The sequence below is a fragment of the Artemia sp. Qi Xiang Cuo genome, chromosome 17, assembly GCF_049724085.1.
Source record: "Artemia sp. Qi Xiang Cuo chromosome 17, ASM4972408v1, whole genome shotgun sequence".
Lineage (NCBI taxonomy): Eukaryota > Metazoa > Arthropoda > Branchiopoda > Anostraca > Artemiidae > Artemia > Artemia sp. Qi Xiang Cuo.
In genome coordinates this window covers 34,799,081-34,815,927 of record NC_142810.1, presented here as the reverse complement: position 1 = coordinate 34,815,927, position 16,847 = coordinate 34,799,081, and the positions used below count along the sequence as shown (strand labels likewise).

The following is a 16,847-nucleotide window of genomic DNA, read 5'->3' as shown; positions in this document are numbered from 1 at the left end:
CTGGTCTGTATGCTGCAATTAAAAATGCATACTTGAAACACTGCAGCCTCGTATCGAAACAGATTCGTTTTACTCCCTTAGCTCTTTCTAACTCAGGGATATAGTATTACTTATGTGCCAACTCCCCTCCATGTATCCCTCAGAAAGAGAAGTACTTTTTAAACAAACCTCTGCTGAAGCAGTAAAAGTCTTAAGATTAAGAAAAAGAAAAAAAACCCCCCTCGTGTTCTATTCCTCACTTAAATTTAATAATATTAGCCCAAATTATAAAAACCACCCCAAAATTTAATAAATGCGGGTGAATTGCCAACATCTCTGTGTGCAAGTATTTTGAATACATCTCACCCGCACTTTCATTAATAAAAAAAATATTTTTAGTGCTATTGATGCTTTTAAACTGACCCCCACTCCCCACACCCTCATTTGTTGTTCAAGAATGGCTCGAATCTTATCAGTATATGAATGTGTAATGGCCGAGGGATCTGTTATTATATCCCCCGACACTAGAGAGTTGAAGGGGTCACCGAATTTGGCGCTGTAGACCAAAATGTGGTGCAAGGCAGACTTGGAGAGAAAAAAACGTGGAAGAGGGGATACTGTTGCTGTTGTTGTTGTATTACTACTAGTACTAACTATATAATTAAGTGGAATAAAGAAGGGCAATAGAGAATTGTTGGTAGCACCATCACTCCCAGTCTACTCAATAACATTTGGTGGAGATGACACGAGACAGTTCCTTAGTATATATTCCAAAGTGTTTGGGGACAATTGGTAGAGCCAGCATGTATTGTCCTGTGATGGAATTTCGTTATGAGGACCCGGTTCAGATGCACTAGCAACATCACCTAAATGCTCACGCATAAAACTATCTGCCCACCCCGGATCCTCAAGCATGTCAATATCACAGCTTAAGTCATCTAGGCTAGCTATGTCCCCAGAAACCTCACTGAGGAAATCCATCAGCCATTCCATATTCTCTTAAACCAATATAGGTTCTTCACTAAATTGCGGTGGTGGTGATAGAATTGGCCCTGTAATTCAGGTGTTTCATCACTCCATAGTGGCGGTGGTGCTTTAACCCTAATATATAGAAAAATAGTTTTAATTTTTATGTATGATAACCATTATTTTCATAAAGTTATTAAACTAGGTCAAATTTTCCTTGTGATAGTCCCACCACCTGAACAATTAAAAGAAGAAGAAAAAAAAAGTTACATTGCCACGTCTCTTTCATAATGACAACTGAACATGTTAAAAATATATATATTGTTTTAGCCGGGAAAATGATCTCTGATTCTTAGGGGATAAGTTAGAACAAGAGAATGATACATAAAAGTAATGATTTTATTCCAAAAATTTTTAGAATAAAAACGCAAAATAGGGGTCTAACTCTACTGCTTGACCCTCTTGAATATAACTCTCAATAAAATTCGACCATCGTTCAACTGATGCAGTATGCTGTATAACCCTTGCTCTTCAGCTTCGGTTAATGGACACGAAGCCCATACATCGGTTGGTGGTGTTGGTGTAACTTTCTCGACAATCCGGATTTTCCTATGTCTTTTGGCAACGGATTTGTTTGAAATTGTGGACGTAGTTGACCTGGACTAAATAAATCATTGTAAGAGAGAAGAACTTTTTTTTTCTCCTTCCATGTCAACAATTAAAGTGCAATTAAAATGCCGGTTGGTTCTTTTTAGAGCCCCCCGGGAAGGACCTTTGGGACCCGGGAGCTTCCTTCGGGGTAGGAGGATCGAAGCCCTGTCGAGTTGGGGTATCGGACTCCACAACACTGTTGAAATATTACACCCTCAAATTCAGTATAAGAAACATCTTTTAAAATGTCCCTAACTGTCTAGTTAAAATAATTGCTTGAAGTGGCTATATCCGGTTTCGCCCAAATACTGCTTCTTGACAACGGTGTGATGGCTTAATTGAATATTATTGAAACGCCTTTTTTCCTGTGCTAATTGCTTATTGGAAATCGATATCCTGTTAATTAAAGCCAAAATTGCAAAACGCACTTGAAATTCAAATGACACATATCGGCGGATTAAACATTTAAGTTTCCTGATGGAACATTTTGACAAGAGAAGGATATGTGAGAAAGCTCAGTTTAAAAACATATACCAATTCAAGACTAGATGTCAACTTTGAAGTAGTGAATTGTTTTTTTTTTATATAGTTAGTTTGTTTAAAGGAATATTGTATTATTACATTAGAAAACATCTTGCTTAGAAGAGAAGTTAGAGGTAAGGTTCTATAGAAATACATGATAAGCTACTTCAGTGCTATAACCATTCCTTTATATACTGCTAATTTGGTTAATGAAAGAAAATGAAATAGGATTATTATAGAATAGTTTAGAAACAAATTTAAGTTTTACTCATCAAAAGTTATGCGCTTGAGAAAATTTAACTTATTTTTGAAAATAGGGAAAGAAAAAAAATTTATATATATACTTACAAATTCTGACTGGGCTTCTACACCTGAAGTCCCTGGGAATACATGAAGGGGGTCAACCTCATGATCTTGTGTAGGCTGGGCTGTGGCATCATGAGAAGTAGCCCACTCTCTTTTCAATGTCCTTCTAGCTTGCATAGCAGTTTGTGCTGAGTTAACACTGGTGTTACAGGGCCCTGGCATTAAAAGTTGTATGGCCGTTGGCTGGTCCAGACTATGTGTAATTCTACCACCACGTTTGATGACGGAAGGTCTTGCGGCCTGCATCAATTAAGCTTCGCTCCATCTTAGTTTCTTTTACGAAGGGGGGTAATTGCACGAATCCTCTTCCTTAAAAAGAATTCAAAATTTAGCTTGAAAAAAAAAACAATACCATTTTTCCATTTTTTTGGATAAATGAATAAGAGGTCAAATTTTTCCCTCCTCTTGTTTAAAGGAGAAAAGTTTATTGTTGATTAATGTATGTTGTGTAGTATTGCTTAAAGATGCTCCTATTATTATTTTATTGACCTTGCTTCTGTTTACTTCTAAATACTACAGAAATTTTTATTTTACTCATCGATTTATTTTTGAATATAAAGAAGGCATTATCATTTAATTGAAAATAAAAAAAATGATATTTTTCGAGGATATCCCAAAAGAACTATTATTAAAATCATTAGGGGGGATAGGGGAATCAGCGCCTCATTCATCATTTAGCACTAGAAAGTCGTTCAGACGTGGATTGTCACAATAAATGTTGAAAAACTGCTTGTAAGTATAGCCGCGACATCGGAACACAAATATAGTAGGGGTTCTATCATTGGTTGTGTTAGCTTAGGGACATTTCGCACTATAATTGCACTTAGAATGGTCAAGGCTTGGCTAAAAAATGGAATTGTCAGTGAAAAACTCACAAATATAGCTCTTAATATGGCTTTTCAGTGTGTTTCCCAACAAAAATATGCAAATATGATAAAAACAGGCGAAATTCCCTTTTAAAAACAACATGAAACTTTAAACAGGGCTAAAGAGAACCTTAATATTGATAAAAAAAAATTTGTCCTTAGTAAACGCATATATGAGATTTAATGTCCTCAGTAAAAGCCTGTACGAGATTTAATATCCTTAGTAAATAAGTGACATTAAAGAAAATGAGGGCACATCAACCGAACACCGTCAACGAGAGCTTCGATTAACCACCACCAAAGTGTCACAATGTCATCCGTGCGTTACCACCCCCTAAAAAAATAGGGGGATGGAATGAGTTACTCAGAATCATGAAGGCACTATTTTTTCACTGAAAATACAAAAAAATGATATTTTTCAAGGAAATCCCAAAAGAATTATTATTAAAATCATTAGGGGGAGGGATAGGGGAATCAGCGCCTCATTCATCATTTAGCACTAGAAAGTCTTTCAGACGTAGATTGTCACCATAAATGTTGAGAAACTGCTTGTAAGTATAGCCGCGACATCGGAATTAGACAAAACCCGTTTATAGCAAGAGCCTGTGAAATTTGACTCCCAAAACTCTCACTCTCTTTGTAACACGCAAGCTTTTCATTCAAACCTGAAAAATACAACATGTTTGGAAAAAGCTTGTTTCTGAATGATAAAGAACTGTTTTTCAAAACAATTAAAACTTGTAAACATAGCTGTGGAGGAGAGATTTTATTTACATAATTGAAAAAAGCGTGCTTTGCCGTTTCTATCGAATGTACTCGTCATATTCTTAAGATCTTGTATTGTTGGAGGGGAGGGGGCTAAGCCCCCCCTGAAATTTGAATTTACTAGTAAAACGTTTTTTTTTGTTTTTTTTGGGAAATAAAAGAATGAAAAGTGTACTCACATTGAAAATTGACGAATCCATTGTTTTCAAAGTTAATAATATGTAGTGTACTATAAACAATGTGTTAAAACATAATGAAAATTGGAATGCAGTGTATCAACATTTTATAGGTTTTTTTTGCTTGAGTACATTATACCTTGCCGAGTTTTTTAAAAAACCAACTAATCAAGTTACCATATGGACTAACCGCCAGCTCTCTCTAACCGACTGACCCCAAAAAAATAAGTGTCACATTAGAAAACCCGTTTGGTAGGGCAAGTACCGTTCGTAGTAATAGGCGACTGACCCTGGCAAGTCAATGTACCGGTTAAACTACACGCATATCCATGCCTTAGGCGTAGGTGTGAAAGTGCGTACACTTTTGAGCATATTCTTGTAGGGTTGAATGTAGGACTGAAAGCTTTATATGACTTACTACTAAAATATACATTCACTCTGGCAAAAGGATGTGTTTTCCGTATCTGATGAAAGGCTAAATAGAAAAGTTTCAGGGAATATTAAGAGGGAACGGCAAAGGGTATCAAGTTAAAATATCTTAAGTTAAAACAAGGTACTATTGAACTAAATAGAAAAAATTATTTGTATCAAGGCTTTTAAAATTGTATATCGGCAAACTACAGTTTCTGAAAGAGAAATGAGGTGGTGTTGAATTAAATTAAAAGACAATTTATGCAGCCATGTTATCAAAATAGTAATTCTAAAACTTTGGAAAGGTTGAAAGTATTAAGTTGAAACTTTAGTGTCTATGTAAAATACATAGACACATATACAGCAATAGACAACATGCAGGTGGAAACAGAAAGTTTTGACGCCCTTTTTAAGAGTCGAAATTGATTGGAGCCTACTTTTTGGGTCTAAAGCGCAAATATGATTGAAGCGTAATGTAGTTTATAGTACATTAGCCAAAGGCCTAATATGAAAGATGTAAAGAAGAAATTGAACATCAAGTCAAGTGGTACTGCGCAGGCTCATTTGGATGGCAAATTAGTTATAAATGTCAACGACATAAATGACAACCTTATTAGTTTTATTATCAATGATCAAATAAATGAATGATTTCATTTATATGTTGATCGAGTAGCCAGTACGGGGCCATAGCCATAATAACGTTTCTTAGGAAGAGGGGACATTGCGATATTTTTGGAGGGAATAGTATTTTCAGCTGCTATATGAGACAGTGTGTAATTCGTACCTTTCCCTAATTTAAGGGAGGGGTCAAACGCAAAAACTCCCCAAGCATAAGCTTCAATCCCTAAACAATACCCATGAATAAAACTTTGAACTGCCTTTTACAAATAATCTCTTTTCAGTGACATTTAACGAGTGACATTTTACATATATAGTACTTTGAGTTATCGACAAAAAAGGGGAAGAGAGTAACTAAAATCTTTCCCAAATCCAGTTGTGCGATAAGCTTTGTGCAATCCAACTAAATACTACCTCAGTGAGTTGGGGATTGTGTGATGGCTCAGAGAAGCCCTGCTTTGCTTCCAACTTCTCGATATTTCGCTGTTCTCGTTCTATTCTCTCCACACGCTATAATAGGGGGTGATTAGTAATATCCAAAGCATATTTGAGGGATTGTTTATCAAACATGATTTATACGGGGCTAGGAGTTTAAGTAGAAGCCATAAAACACAGAACTTTTAAAACTTCTCCAGGCTCTAAAATACCTTTAGAGTCGGGTTTAATGACGCATACAATATTATAGACAAATATCAATTTTTTCCTCAAACACTGGAAAATCTATCTAAATAATCTTTAATTGAGGCAAATGAGAGACGGATGATGGGCCTAATGTTGGGAAGAAAGTCGCGTTAATGGGCTTCTTATTACTTAGATAAACGCTTGCTAAATGCTCTTATCAAAATTCTAAGGCTTCAATTCTTCCAATTTCAATTCCCATCAAATTTCAGACAAAACTAGCTTCTGTTTGTTTGTAAGTAACAAAAGGTGGCATTTATGCGTTTTAAATTCCTATAATATCAAGAGCATCCATATGCTCTAATTAACTATATGAAAGCAACTATTTTAGCTTATTCTTTGATTCTTTAAGTTTAAAATGGTTTTAATTTCAAAACATAGTCTATACGTTTATATATTTTGGCTTCTCCCACTCGGCCTCATCATAGAGAATATGTCATTGTTTAAAGTTAGAAAAGGGTTCATCTGACCACATTGAAAGACTAAGTGCCGTTGTCAAGTGATAAAGCGGATCATGGATCATGGATAGTCTATATGACCCCCTCTCTTCTGACCATTTCATGCTCAACTAGTAAACGATCAAAATGTTATATATAGATCAAATTTCATTATCCGATGCATATGCAGTTTATTTGGAACGGTCAAAAAGTCCAAAAAGCATGCTTTGGGGGGGGGGGGAGGGGGTGTGATTTGGTATGTGAGGTCCCAGGCTGAGGGTCCAAGATGATATGAATAATCTTTTTTTTAAACTGTATTTTCATAAATTCGTTTTATTTGAAAGATGAACTTATTGAACCTTGTTGAAAGCTAATCATTTACACTTTTATAATCAGAATGCCCTAATTATTTCTTGGAGTACCCCTCTGTGTACCTCTTTATATGCATGATCATTCAGGTATTATTTGATATCACTACTGCTACCAGACACACTCCTACTGCATAACTACTTCTACCTAGCCTACTCCATCAGTCAGGAGTTCACCTATCAAAACCACTCCCAGCAAGACATAATTCTATAAACACTTCTACCATGACTTCTTTTAGTCTTCGGTGTACTCCTATTGTCACCATTATTTCTATCTTGACTACAGCTCCTATCTCCCATAACAATCAATCTTGCCATGATTACTTTTGTTAGGACGTACCTTGTCACTACTACCAGAACTAGAACTAGAAATACTTCTGATAAGACTGAGGGTACTATTGCCTCTAAATCTAATTCTACTATGATAACTTCTAAAACTCCTAGTATTACCTTTACCCCTGTCACTACTATTACTGTTTCTATCAAGAATACTTCTACCACAACCAGGGGCGTCCTGAGGCTCATTTTATTTGGAGGGGGGGGTGGCGATCTTCATAAATTTTACCGAATCGCTACCTCATTTATGCAGAATTTTCTGCAGAAATCAAGAATTTTGCTAAATTTCGGCCGATTATGCAAAATTTCTGCCAAAATTTTCGCCTTCGGCGAAAAGTTTACCGAAGACCAACAAAGTTGGGGGGTGGCGCGCCCCTCCTCAGGCCCCCTCGGGACGCCCCTGGCCGCAACGGATCAAGAATACTTCTTCCTTCCACGACTGCTGCCAAGAGTACTTCAGCCCTAAGAACTCCGACGATGGTACTTCTACTCCTGCAAACTTCTCTTGGTTTCAATAGTAGTAATCATGAACACTCCTACAACGACTACTTCCATTCCTAGTAGCGCTCATAATAGTAATTCTACTTGGAATAACCTTTCAAAAACTACTCCTGCACTGACAACTACTACCTCTTCATAACTTAATGCTGTTCTTAACTACTACTTCTACCACAACTATGCTACCAATTTCATAATCACCACCACTGCTTCACATAACTTTTTTTTAGGTACCTTTTTTTAACTACAGGTAGCAGCGCAGAAAATGCTGCCCGCGGGTATCTCGTTGAAAGAGCCGTTACTAACGCCAATTTAATGCCCTTCAAAAAGTGCTACCGTTTGAACGGCAATAACCCAACAGGGTCTAATACTAGGGCAGCATCTAGGTTTACAGCTAAATCCGGCCCATTTTTTGAGTTTTCATGGCTTTGTCTGATTTAGTACGAAATAAAGACGATCGTAGGTAAAGACACAATTATGAAACATTGTGTTAGACTAGCAAAGGTACAAAAGTACAACAGAGGTTCTAGCAAAAGTACAACTTCTTATTTTCCGCTTGAATTGGTGTGCAGTAGAAAAGAACATTTTCTGGCTAAAATCTGTGTACAACATGTTATCCTTCTACAAAAGTTGCTGAAATTCGAGTGATAACAAAAGGAATTAATATGTGGTTAGATGTCCTTTTCACTTGAAAGTGAAATTAAATAAAAAACTAGTTTTTTTTAACTTAAAGTAATAAAAGTTAAAACGAAAAGAAATTATTCCATATATGACAGGGGCTGCCCCCTCCTCAATGCATCACTCTTTTTGCTAAAGTTTGACTCTTTGTCACAACTCCACTTTTTAAAACAATAAAAAATTTAGCGTAAAGTACAAGGCGTTGAGGAGGGGAAAGCCCCTTTCATTTACGGAATAATTTCTGTTCGTTTTAAGTTTTAATGATGCTCCTCACTTCCAGTTAAAAAGCTTGATGTTTAATTTCATTTTTGGATGGTTTTCAACTAATAGTTCAAATTTGGGTAAATCTCACAGGTTAATTAGGGGTTATGGACCTGGGGTTAGGTGACCTTTTTTGTTTGTTCAAGTACATATAGTCTTAACTTTTGATAGATTCCGATTTGTACACTGATAGTAAGAGGAGAGTGCCACATATCACTATAGACGTTCTCTTTTGCTTCCTATGTTAAAACGCCAGTGCTGAAAGTTTTGTTTAATATGTGAGTTTATTTCTTACTTATTTATTTATATTTTTTTCTTTTTGCTCTTCGCGTGTTTAGTTGTTGTATTTTTATGCGTGTTATTTTTAGAAACACACTTTTTTGTTTTTTTTATGTTTTTCCGTTCAGAAAGGCTCCCGGACGTGGGGCCGAAATATTCGGAACATTTTTCAATTAAAGTGTTGATTTGTTTTTATTTATTTCACTGCTTTACTAAAAACTTAAAACCCGTTTTTTCTTGCTTAATTTTTCGTATACACCCTTATTTAGGCACTAAAGATTGCCTGTACAATTTGGGCCATTGACCTACTTACAGGCAGGTATCCGACGCTTAAATAATTTGAATAGCCAGTAAAAAACCAGCCCAAAAAAAAATTGAAAAACCTGTTTTTTTTAATGATTTTTTTGTATTACTAAAAGTGTAAATCTCTTTTGCATACTTCCATGAAAACTTCATTTGCATTCATACATGAGATCCTAGCAACCAGCAGTAGCAACAACATCCAATATAAGGTTGTATTATCATCCTCTTTATGGGAATGAGTGTTTATATCAACATTTCTCTAAAGGGAAATTGTAGTCATTAATGACCCACCTCCAATTGACCCCAATACCCAACTTTTTACCACAACCTTCCCTTTTTTTGTACTTAAATTTTTTTGATTTTTTTGGGTGGGAATAAAGATGAAATGAATAACGCGGTATAAATTTTAAGCGATGATACGACAGCCCTATGAGGGAAATGAAACAATAAAGCATTTTGAAAAGTATTGCTTAGTATTGGAGTATTCATAAACTCGGAGTTAACAAAGTCATATATGTTTTAAGTGATGATACGACATCACTATGACGAAAATGATACAATTAAGCCATTAGAAAAGTATTGCTTATTATTGGGGTACGTAAAGTCAAAATTAATAGAGTTGTGTATATTTCAATCGATGATACGACAGTCCTATGAGGGAAGTGATACATTAAAGCATTTTCTTTACTGAGGTATGCATAAAGGTGAAATTGATAAAGTCGTATATATTTATGATATGATACGACAGCCCTATGTGGGAAATAATACAATAAACCTTTTGAAGGGTATTGCTTGGTATTAGGGTATGCATAATGTCGAAATTAATAATGTCGTATATGATACCAAAGCCCTATAGGAAAATGATACAATAAAGCCTTTTGAAAGTATTGGTTAGTATTAAGGTATACTTAAAGTCGAAATTAATAGAGTAGTATGTATTTTAAGCGATGATACGACATCCCTATGAGGGAAATGATACAATAAAGCCTTCTGAAATGCAATGCTTAGCATTGGAGTTTGCATAAAGTCGAAACTAATAAAGGCGTATATATTTTAAGCGATTATACGACAGGCCTATCAGGGACATGATATAATAAAGCCTTTTGAAGAGTATCATTTTGTATCGGGGTATGCAAAAAGCCGAAATTAATAAAGTCGTATATATTTTAAGCGATGATACGATAGCTATGAGGGAAATAATACAACAAAGCCTTTTGAAAAGTGTTGTTTAGTATAGGGATATGCATAAAGTCAAAATTAATAAAGTCGCATATATACTTTATGCGATTATACAAAAGCCCTATTATGGAAATGATACAATAAAACCTTAATTGGTGACCGAGTATCAAAATATTGATAGAAAAGTACTTTTCAATAGGACAAGCTGAGATAGTAGATGAATATGCAGTCTTATGGCTGTTGACTGAGATAAAAAATATAATAAAAGCACTTTTGACTACAATAGACTGAGGGAGCTGATAACTTCTGTATTTTTTAGTTGCTGACAAAGTATAAACAAAATTAATAAAATCATCTTTGCATTGAACAAACTCAGTTAATAGGTAAATTCCAAGTTTTTTAATGGGTGAGTGAGTATAAAAAAAAGAATAAACAATCAATTTTGTATGGAACAAACTCAGTTAGTAGATCAATTCTGAATATCTTAGTTGCTGACTGAGCATCAAAAATCTAATAAAAGCACATTTTACTGCAATAAACTGAGGTAGTTGAAAAATTCTGAGTGTTTTAGTTGCTGACAAAGTAAAAAAAATTAATAAAAGCACTTTTGACAACAATAAACTCAACTTCTTTGTAAATTCTAAGTCTTTTAATTGATGACTGAGTATCAAAAAATTAACAAAAAAAAACAGTTTTGCATTGAACAAACTCAGCTAGTAGATAAATTTCCATTGTCTTACATGCTAACTGAGCATCAACATATCTAATAAAAGCACTTTTAACTAAAATAAAGTGAGGGGCTTGATTAAATCCGAGTGTTGTAGTTACTGACAGAGTACCAAAAAAAAACTCTTTTGCATACAACAAACTCAGCCAGTAGGTAAATTCGGAGTCTCTTAGTTGATGACTGAGTATCCAAAATATAACAAAAGCACTTTTAATTACTGAGTATCAAAAATTAATAAAAACGCACTTGACTACAAAAAACTCAGCTACTTGGTCTTTTAATTGACTTGAACTTTTAATGAGCTACAACAAACTCAGCTACCTGGTCTTTTAAATTCCAAGTGTTTTAATTGGTGATTGGGTATCAAAATATTAATAGAAAATCGCTTTTGCATGGAAAAAAATTCAGCTAGTAGGTAAATTCCGAATGTGTTAGTTGCTGACTGAGCATCAAAAATATAATAAAAGCTACTGTGACTACAATAAACTGAGGGGACTTGATAAATTCGAGTGTTGTATTTACTGACAGAGTACCAAAAAAATTTAATAAAAGCACTTTTGCATACGACAACCTCAGCTAATATGTAAATTCAGAGTGCCTTAGTTGCCACCTGAGTATCGCAAATTTAAGTTTTTAAGAGTTAAGAGTGTTTTAGTTACTGGATGAGTACCAAAAATTAATAAAAGCACATTTGACTACAAAAAACTTTGCTACTTTGTAAATTCCAAGTCTGTTAATTGTTGACTGGGTATCAGACTATTAATAGAACAGCACTTTTGAATGGAAACAAACTCAGCTAGTAGGTAAATTCAAAATGTCTTTGTTGCTGACTGATCATTAAAAATCTAATAAGAGCTCTTTTGATTACAATAAACTAAGGGGACTTGATAAATTTCAATCCTTTCAAATTGGTGACAGAGTACAAAAAAAAATTATTAAAAGCACTTTTCAATTCAACAAACTCAGCTAATAGGTAAATTTAGAGTGTCTTAGTTGCTGACTGAGTATCGAAACTTTAACTAAAGCACATTTGACTACAGTAAACTCAGGTAGTTAATAAATTTCGAGTGTTTTATCTGCTGGCTGAGCACCGAAAAATTAATAAGAAAAAATTTTGACTACAACAAACTCAGTTGACTACACAGAGTGTTTTAGTTGCTGGATGAGTACCAAAAAAATTAGTAAAAGTACTTTTGATTACAAAATACTCATCTACTAGGTAAATTTCATGTTTTTTAATAGTTTACTGGGCATCCAACAATTAATAGGAAAGCACTTGGTAAATTACAGGACTCACAGTCCTGTAATTGGTGACTGGGTATAAAAAAATTAGTAGAAAAGCACTTTTGCATGTAAAAAAAACTCAGATAGTAGGTAAATTCCGAATGTCGTAGTTGCAGACTAAGCATCAAAATAATAATAAAAGCAATTTGGTCAACAATAAATTGAGAAGAATTAATAAATTCTGAGTGTTGTAGTTACTGACAGAATGCCAAAACAATTAATAAAACACTTTTACAAGAAACAAACTTAGCTAGTAGGTAAATTCCGAATGTCTTAGTCGCTGACTGAGCATCAAATATCTAACGAAAGCCCTTTTGACTACCAGAAACTGAGTGAGTTAATAAAATCCGAGTCTTGACGTTACTGATAGAGAACTAGTAAAGTACTAGAGTACTAATAGAGTCCGAAAAACTAATAAACGCACTATTGACTACAACCATCTCAGCTACTTGGTAAATCCTAAGTCCTTTAATTGGTGACATAAGTATCAATAAATTAATAGAAAAACACTTTTGCACGGATCAAAATCAGCTAGTCAGTAAAATTTGAGTCTTTTAATTGATGACTGAGTATCATAAATTAACAAAAAGTACTTTTGCATACAACAATCTCAGCTAGTAGGTAAATTCAGAATGTTTTAGTTACTGACTGAGCATCAAAAATCTAAGAAAAGTCCCTTTGACTACAATAAACTGAGTGATTTGATAAATTCCGAGTCTTGACGTTACTAATAGAGTACCCAAAAAACTAATAAACGCACTATTGACTACAAGAAACTCAGCTACTTGATAAATCCTAAGTCCTTTAATTGGTGACTGAAGTATAAATAAATTAGAAGAAAAGTATTTTTGCATGGAGCAAACTCAGCTAGCAGGCAAATTCTGAGTTTTTTAATTGATGACTGAGTATCATAAATTAACACAAAGTACTTTTGCATACAACAATCTCAGCTAGTAGGTAAATTCAGAATGTTTTACTTGCTGACTGAGCATCAAAAATAAAATAAAAGCACTTTTCACTACAATAAACAGAGGGGACTTGATAAATTCCTAAGGTCTTAGATGCTGGCTGAGTACAAAAAAAAAAATAAAAGCACTTTTGATTAGAACAAATTCAGGCACTTGGTAAATTCTAAGTCTTTTAATTGGCGACTGGATATCAAAATATTAATAAAAAAGCACTGTTGTATGGAACAAATTCATATTTTGGGTAAATTCCAAAAGTCTTAGTTGCTGACTGAGTGTCAAAATCTAATAAAAGCACTTTTGACTACAATATACTAAGGGGACTTGATATATTCCTAGTGCTCTATTTGCTGACAAAGTACCAAATAATTAAAAAAAGCACCATTGACTACAACAAACTCAACTACTTTGTAAATTCGAATTTTTTTAATTGGTAACATCTTATCTAAAAATTTAATGATACACTTTTGAATACAATACTCAGCTAATTAGTAAATTATGAGACTCTTAATTGGTTACTGACAATAAAAAAATTAAATAAAAGCACTTTTGCGTACAACAAACTCAGCTAGTAAATAAATTCCGAGTGTCTTATTTACTGACTAATAATATGAAATTTAGTAAAGGCACTTTTGCATACAATAAACTCAAGTAGTAGGTAAATTCTGAGTGTCCTAATCGCTGACTGAGTAACACAAATTTAAGTTAGGCAACACAAAACTAATAAAAGCACTTTTGACTACAAAAAACTCAGCTACTTGGTAAATTCCAAGTCTTTTAATTGGGGCCTGTGTATAGAAAAATAAAAGAAAATATCTACTGTATTTAACAAACTCAGATACTAGGTAAAATCTGAGTGTCTTAGTTTCCGATTGAGCATCAAAAATATAATAAAAGCACTTTTGACTACAATAGACTGTGGGAGTTGATAAATTCCAAATGTTTTAGATAGGAGGATTTAGGATAGGTTAGAATATTTTAGGATAGGTTACATTAAATTAACTACTTTGAAGTTAGGTTTGTTTAGGTTCGGTTAGCATGGCCGAGCCGGAAACACTCGGAATTTATCAACTACCTGAGTTTATTGTATTCAAAGTGTCAAATGTGATTTTATTAAATTTTCGATACTCAATCAGCAACTAAGACACTCAAAATTTACCTACTAGCTGAGTTTGTTGCATGTAAAAGTGTTTTTATTTATTTTTTGGGGTACTTTCTCACCAATTAAAAGACTTGGAATTTATCAAGTCCGCTCAGGTTATTATAGTCAAAGAACTTTTATTAGTGAAAAATCTTAAGCCGAACTGGCCAGCAATGACAAAAAACCAACAAAGAGAAAAATCTCAGTGGAAAAAAACAACAACAAATGAGACTGCGGCCAGTAGAGAGAAAAGAAACGACTAATGCAAAACAACACGGATATTTCACCTGTATCCAAACAAGGCGTCTTCAGCACGAAAGAAACAGAAGAGGAACAAGATAAAAAACTAAAAACCAATAAAACTGAAAAACCAATAAACAGAACACCAGTTACTCTGGTGTTCTCACTGAAGTAACTCTATAATAGCATCTTTTCCCAACGTGGATCAGTTTGCGCCAATTGTATATTTTTTTTGGTGGTGGTTTTATTGGTTTTTTAGTTTTATTGGTTTTTAGTTTTTTTTTATCTTGTTCCTCTTCTGTTTCTTTCGTGCTGAAGACGCCTTGTTTGGATACAGGCGAAATATCCGCGTTGTTTTGCATTTGTCGTTTTTTTTTTCTCTCCACTGGCCGCAGTCTCGTTTTTTTTTTCACTGAGATTTTTCTCTTTGTTGGTTTTTTAACTTTTATTAGATTTTTGATACTCAGTCAGTATATAAGACATTCGGAATTTACCAACTACCTGAATATGTCTTTTGCAAAAGTGTTTGTCTATTAATATTTTGATACCCAGTCACCAATTAAAAGATTTGGAATTTACTAAGTAGCTGAATTTGATGTTGTAATATATGCTTTAATTAATTTTTCGTTCTCAGCCAGCAATTAAAACACTCAGAATTTATCAGCTACCTAAGTTTATTGTAGTAAAAAGTGCTTTTATTAAATTTTCGATACTCAGTAAACAACTAATACACCCGGGATTTACCTACTAGCTGAGTTTATTGTGTTTGAAAGTGCTTTTTTTAATCTTTTTTGGTACTCTGTCAATAACTAAAACACTCGGAGTTTATCAAGTCCCCTCAGTTGATTCTAGTCAAAACAGCTTTAATTAGATTTTTGATGCTCAGTCACCAACTAAAACATTCGGAATGTACCTACTAGCTGAGTTTGTTTCAATACAAAAGTGCTTTTCCGTCAATATTTTGATTCCCAATCAAATGTGATTTTATAAAATTTTGATACTCAGTCATCAACCAAAACATTCGGAATTTTTCAAATAACTGAGTTTATTGTAAACAAAAGTGCTTTTATTAGATAATTTGTACTCAGTCATCAAATAATACACTCCAAATTTACCTACTAGCTGAGTTTGTTCTATGCAAAAGAGCTTTTATTAATTTTTTTTGTACTTTTTCAGTAGCTGCAGCAGTCAGAGTTATCAAGTCCCTCAGCTTATTGTAGTTAAAAGTGCTTTTATTATATTTTTGATGCAGAGTAATCAAGTAAGACATTCGGTATTTACCTACTAGCTGAGTTTGTTTTATGCAAAACTGCTTTTTATTTACTTTTCTTATACTCAGTCACCAATTAAAAGAATTAGAATTAACCAAGTAGCTGAGTTAATTGTAGTCAAAAGTGTTTTTAATAATTTTTTGGTTTTCTATCAGCAACTAAAAGATTCAGAATTTTTCCACTGAGTTTATTGTAATCAAACGTTTTTTTATTACATTTCTTATACTCAGTCATCAACTAAGATACCCTGAATTTACCTACTAGCAGAGTTTGTTCTATGCAAAAGAGCTTTTGTTATTTTTTTGGTACTTTGTCAGTAACTACAACAAATGAAATTATCAAGTCCCTCAGTTTATTGTAGTTAAATGAGCTTTTATTATATTTTTCATGCTTGGTTAGCAAGTAAGACATTCGGCATTTACCTACTAGCTGAGTTTGTTGTATACAAAAGTGTTTATTATTAATTTTTTGATACTCAGTCACCAATTAAAAGACTTAGAATTAACCAAGTAGCTGAGTTAATTGTAGTCAAAAGTGTTTTTATTAGTTTTTTGATACTCTATCAGTAACTAAAACACTCAGAATTTATCAAGTATGCAAAAGTGCTTTTTATTATATTATGCTACTCAGTCATCAATTAAAATATTCAAAATTCACCTATTAGCTGAGTTTGTGTCTTGCGAAAGTGCTTTTTCTATTAATTTTTTGATACCCAGTCACCAATGAAAATGATTGGAATTTATCAAGTAGCTGAGTTTGTTGTATTCACAAGTGCTTTTATTAGTTTTTTTTCTGGTACTCTGTCAGCAACTACAACACTCAAAATTTATCGTCTTCCACAGTTTATTGTAGTCAAAAGTGCTTTTACTAATTATTTTTGGT

General features: G+C 33.8%; 1 protein-coding gene across 1 annotated transcript in view; it reads right to left on the bottom strand.

The window, feature by feature from the left end:
* Nucleotides 1-16,847, bottom strand: part of LOC148942136 (voltage-dependent T-type calcium channel subunit alpha-1H-like) — a 386,818-nt gene that overhangs the window by 195,568 nt on the left and 174,403 nt on the right. The window contains exon 10 of the mRNA XM_089103241.1: nt 5,735-5,830. Coding sequence (XP_088959367.1) covers nt 5,735-5,830 — 96 coding nt within the window. The remainder of the gene's footprint in view (nt 1-5,734; nt 5,831-16,847) is intronic.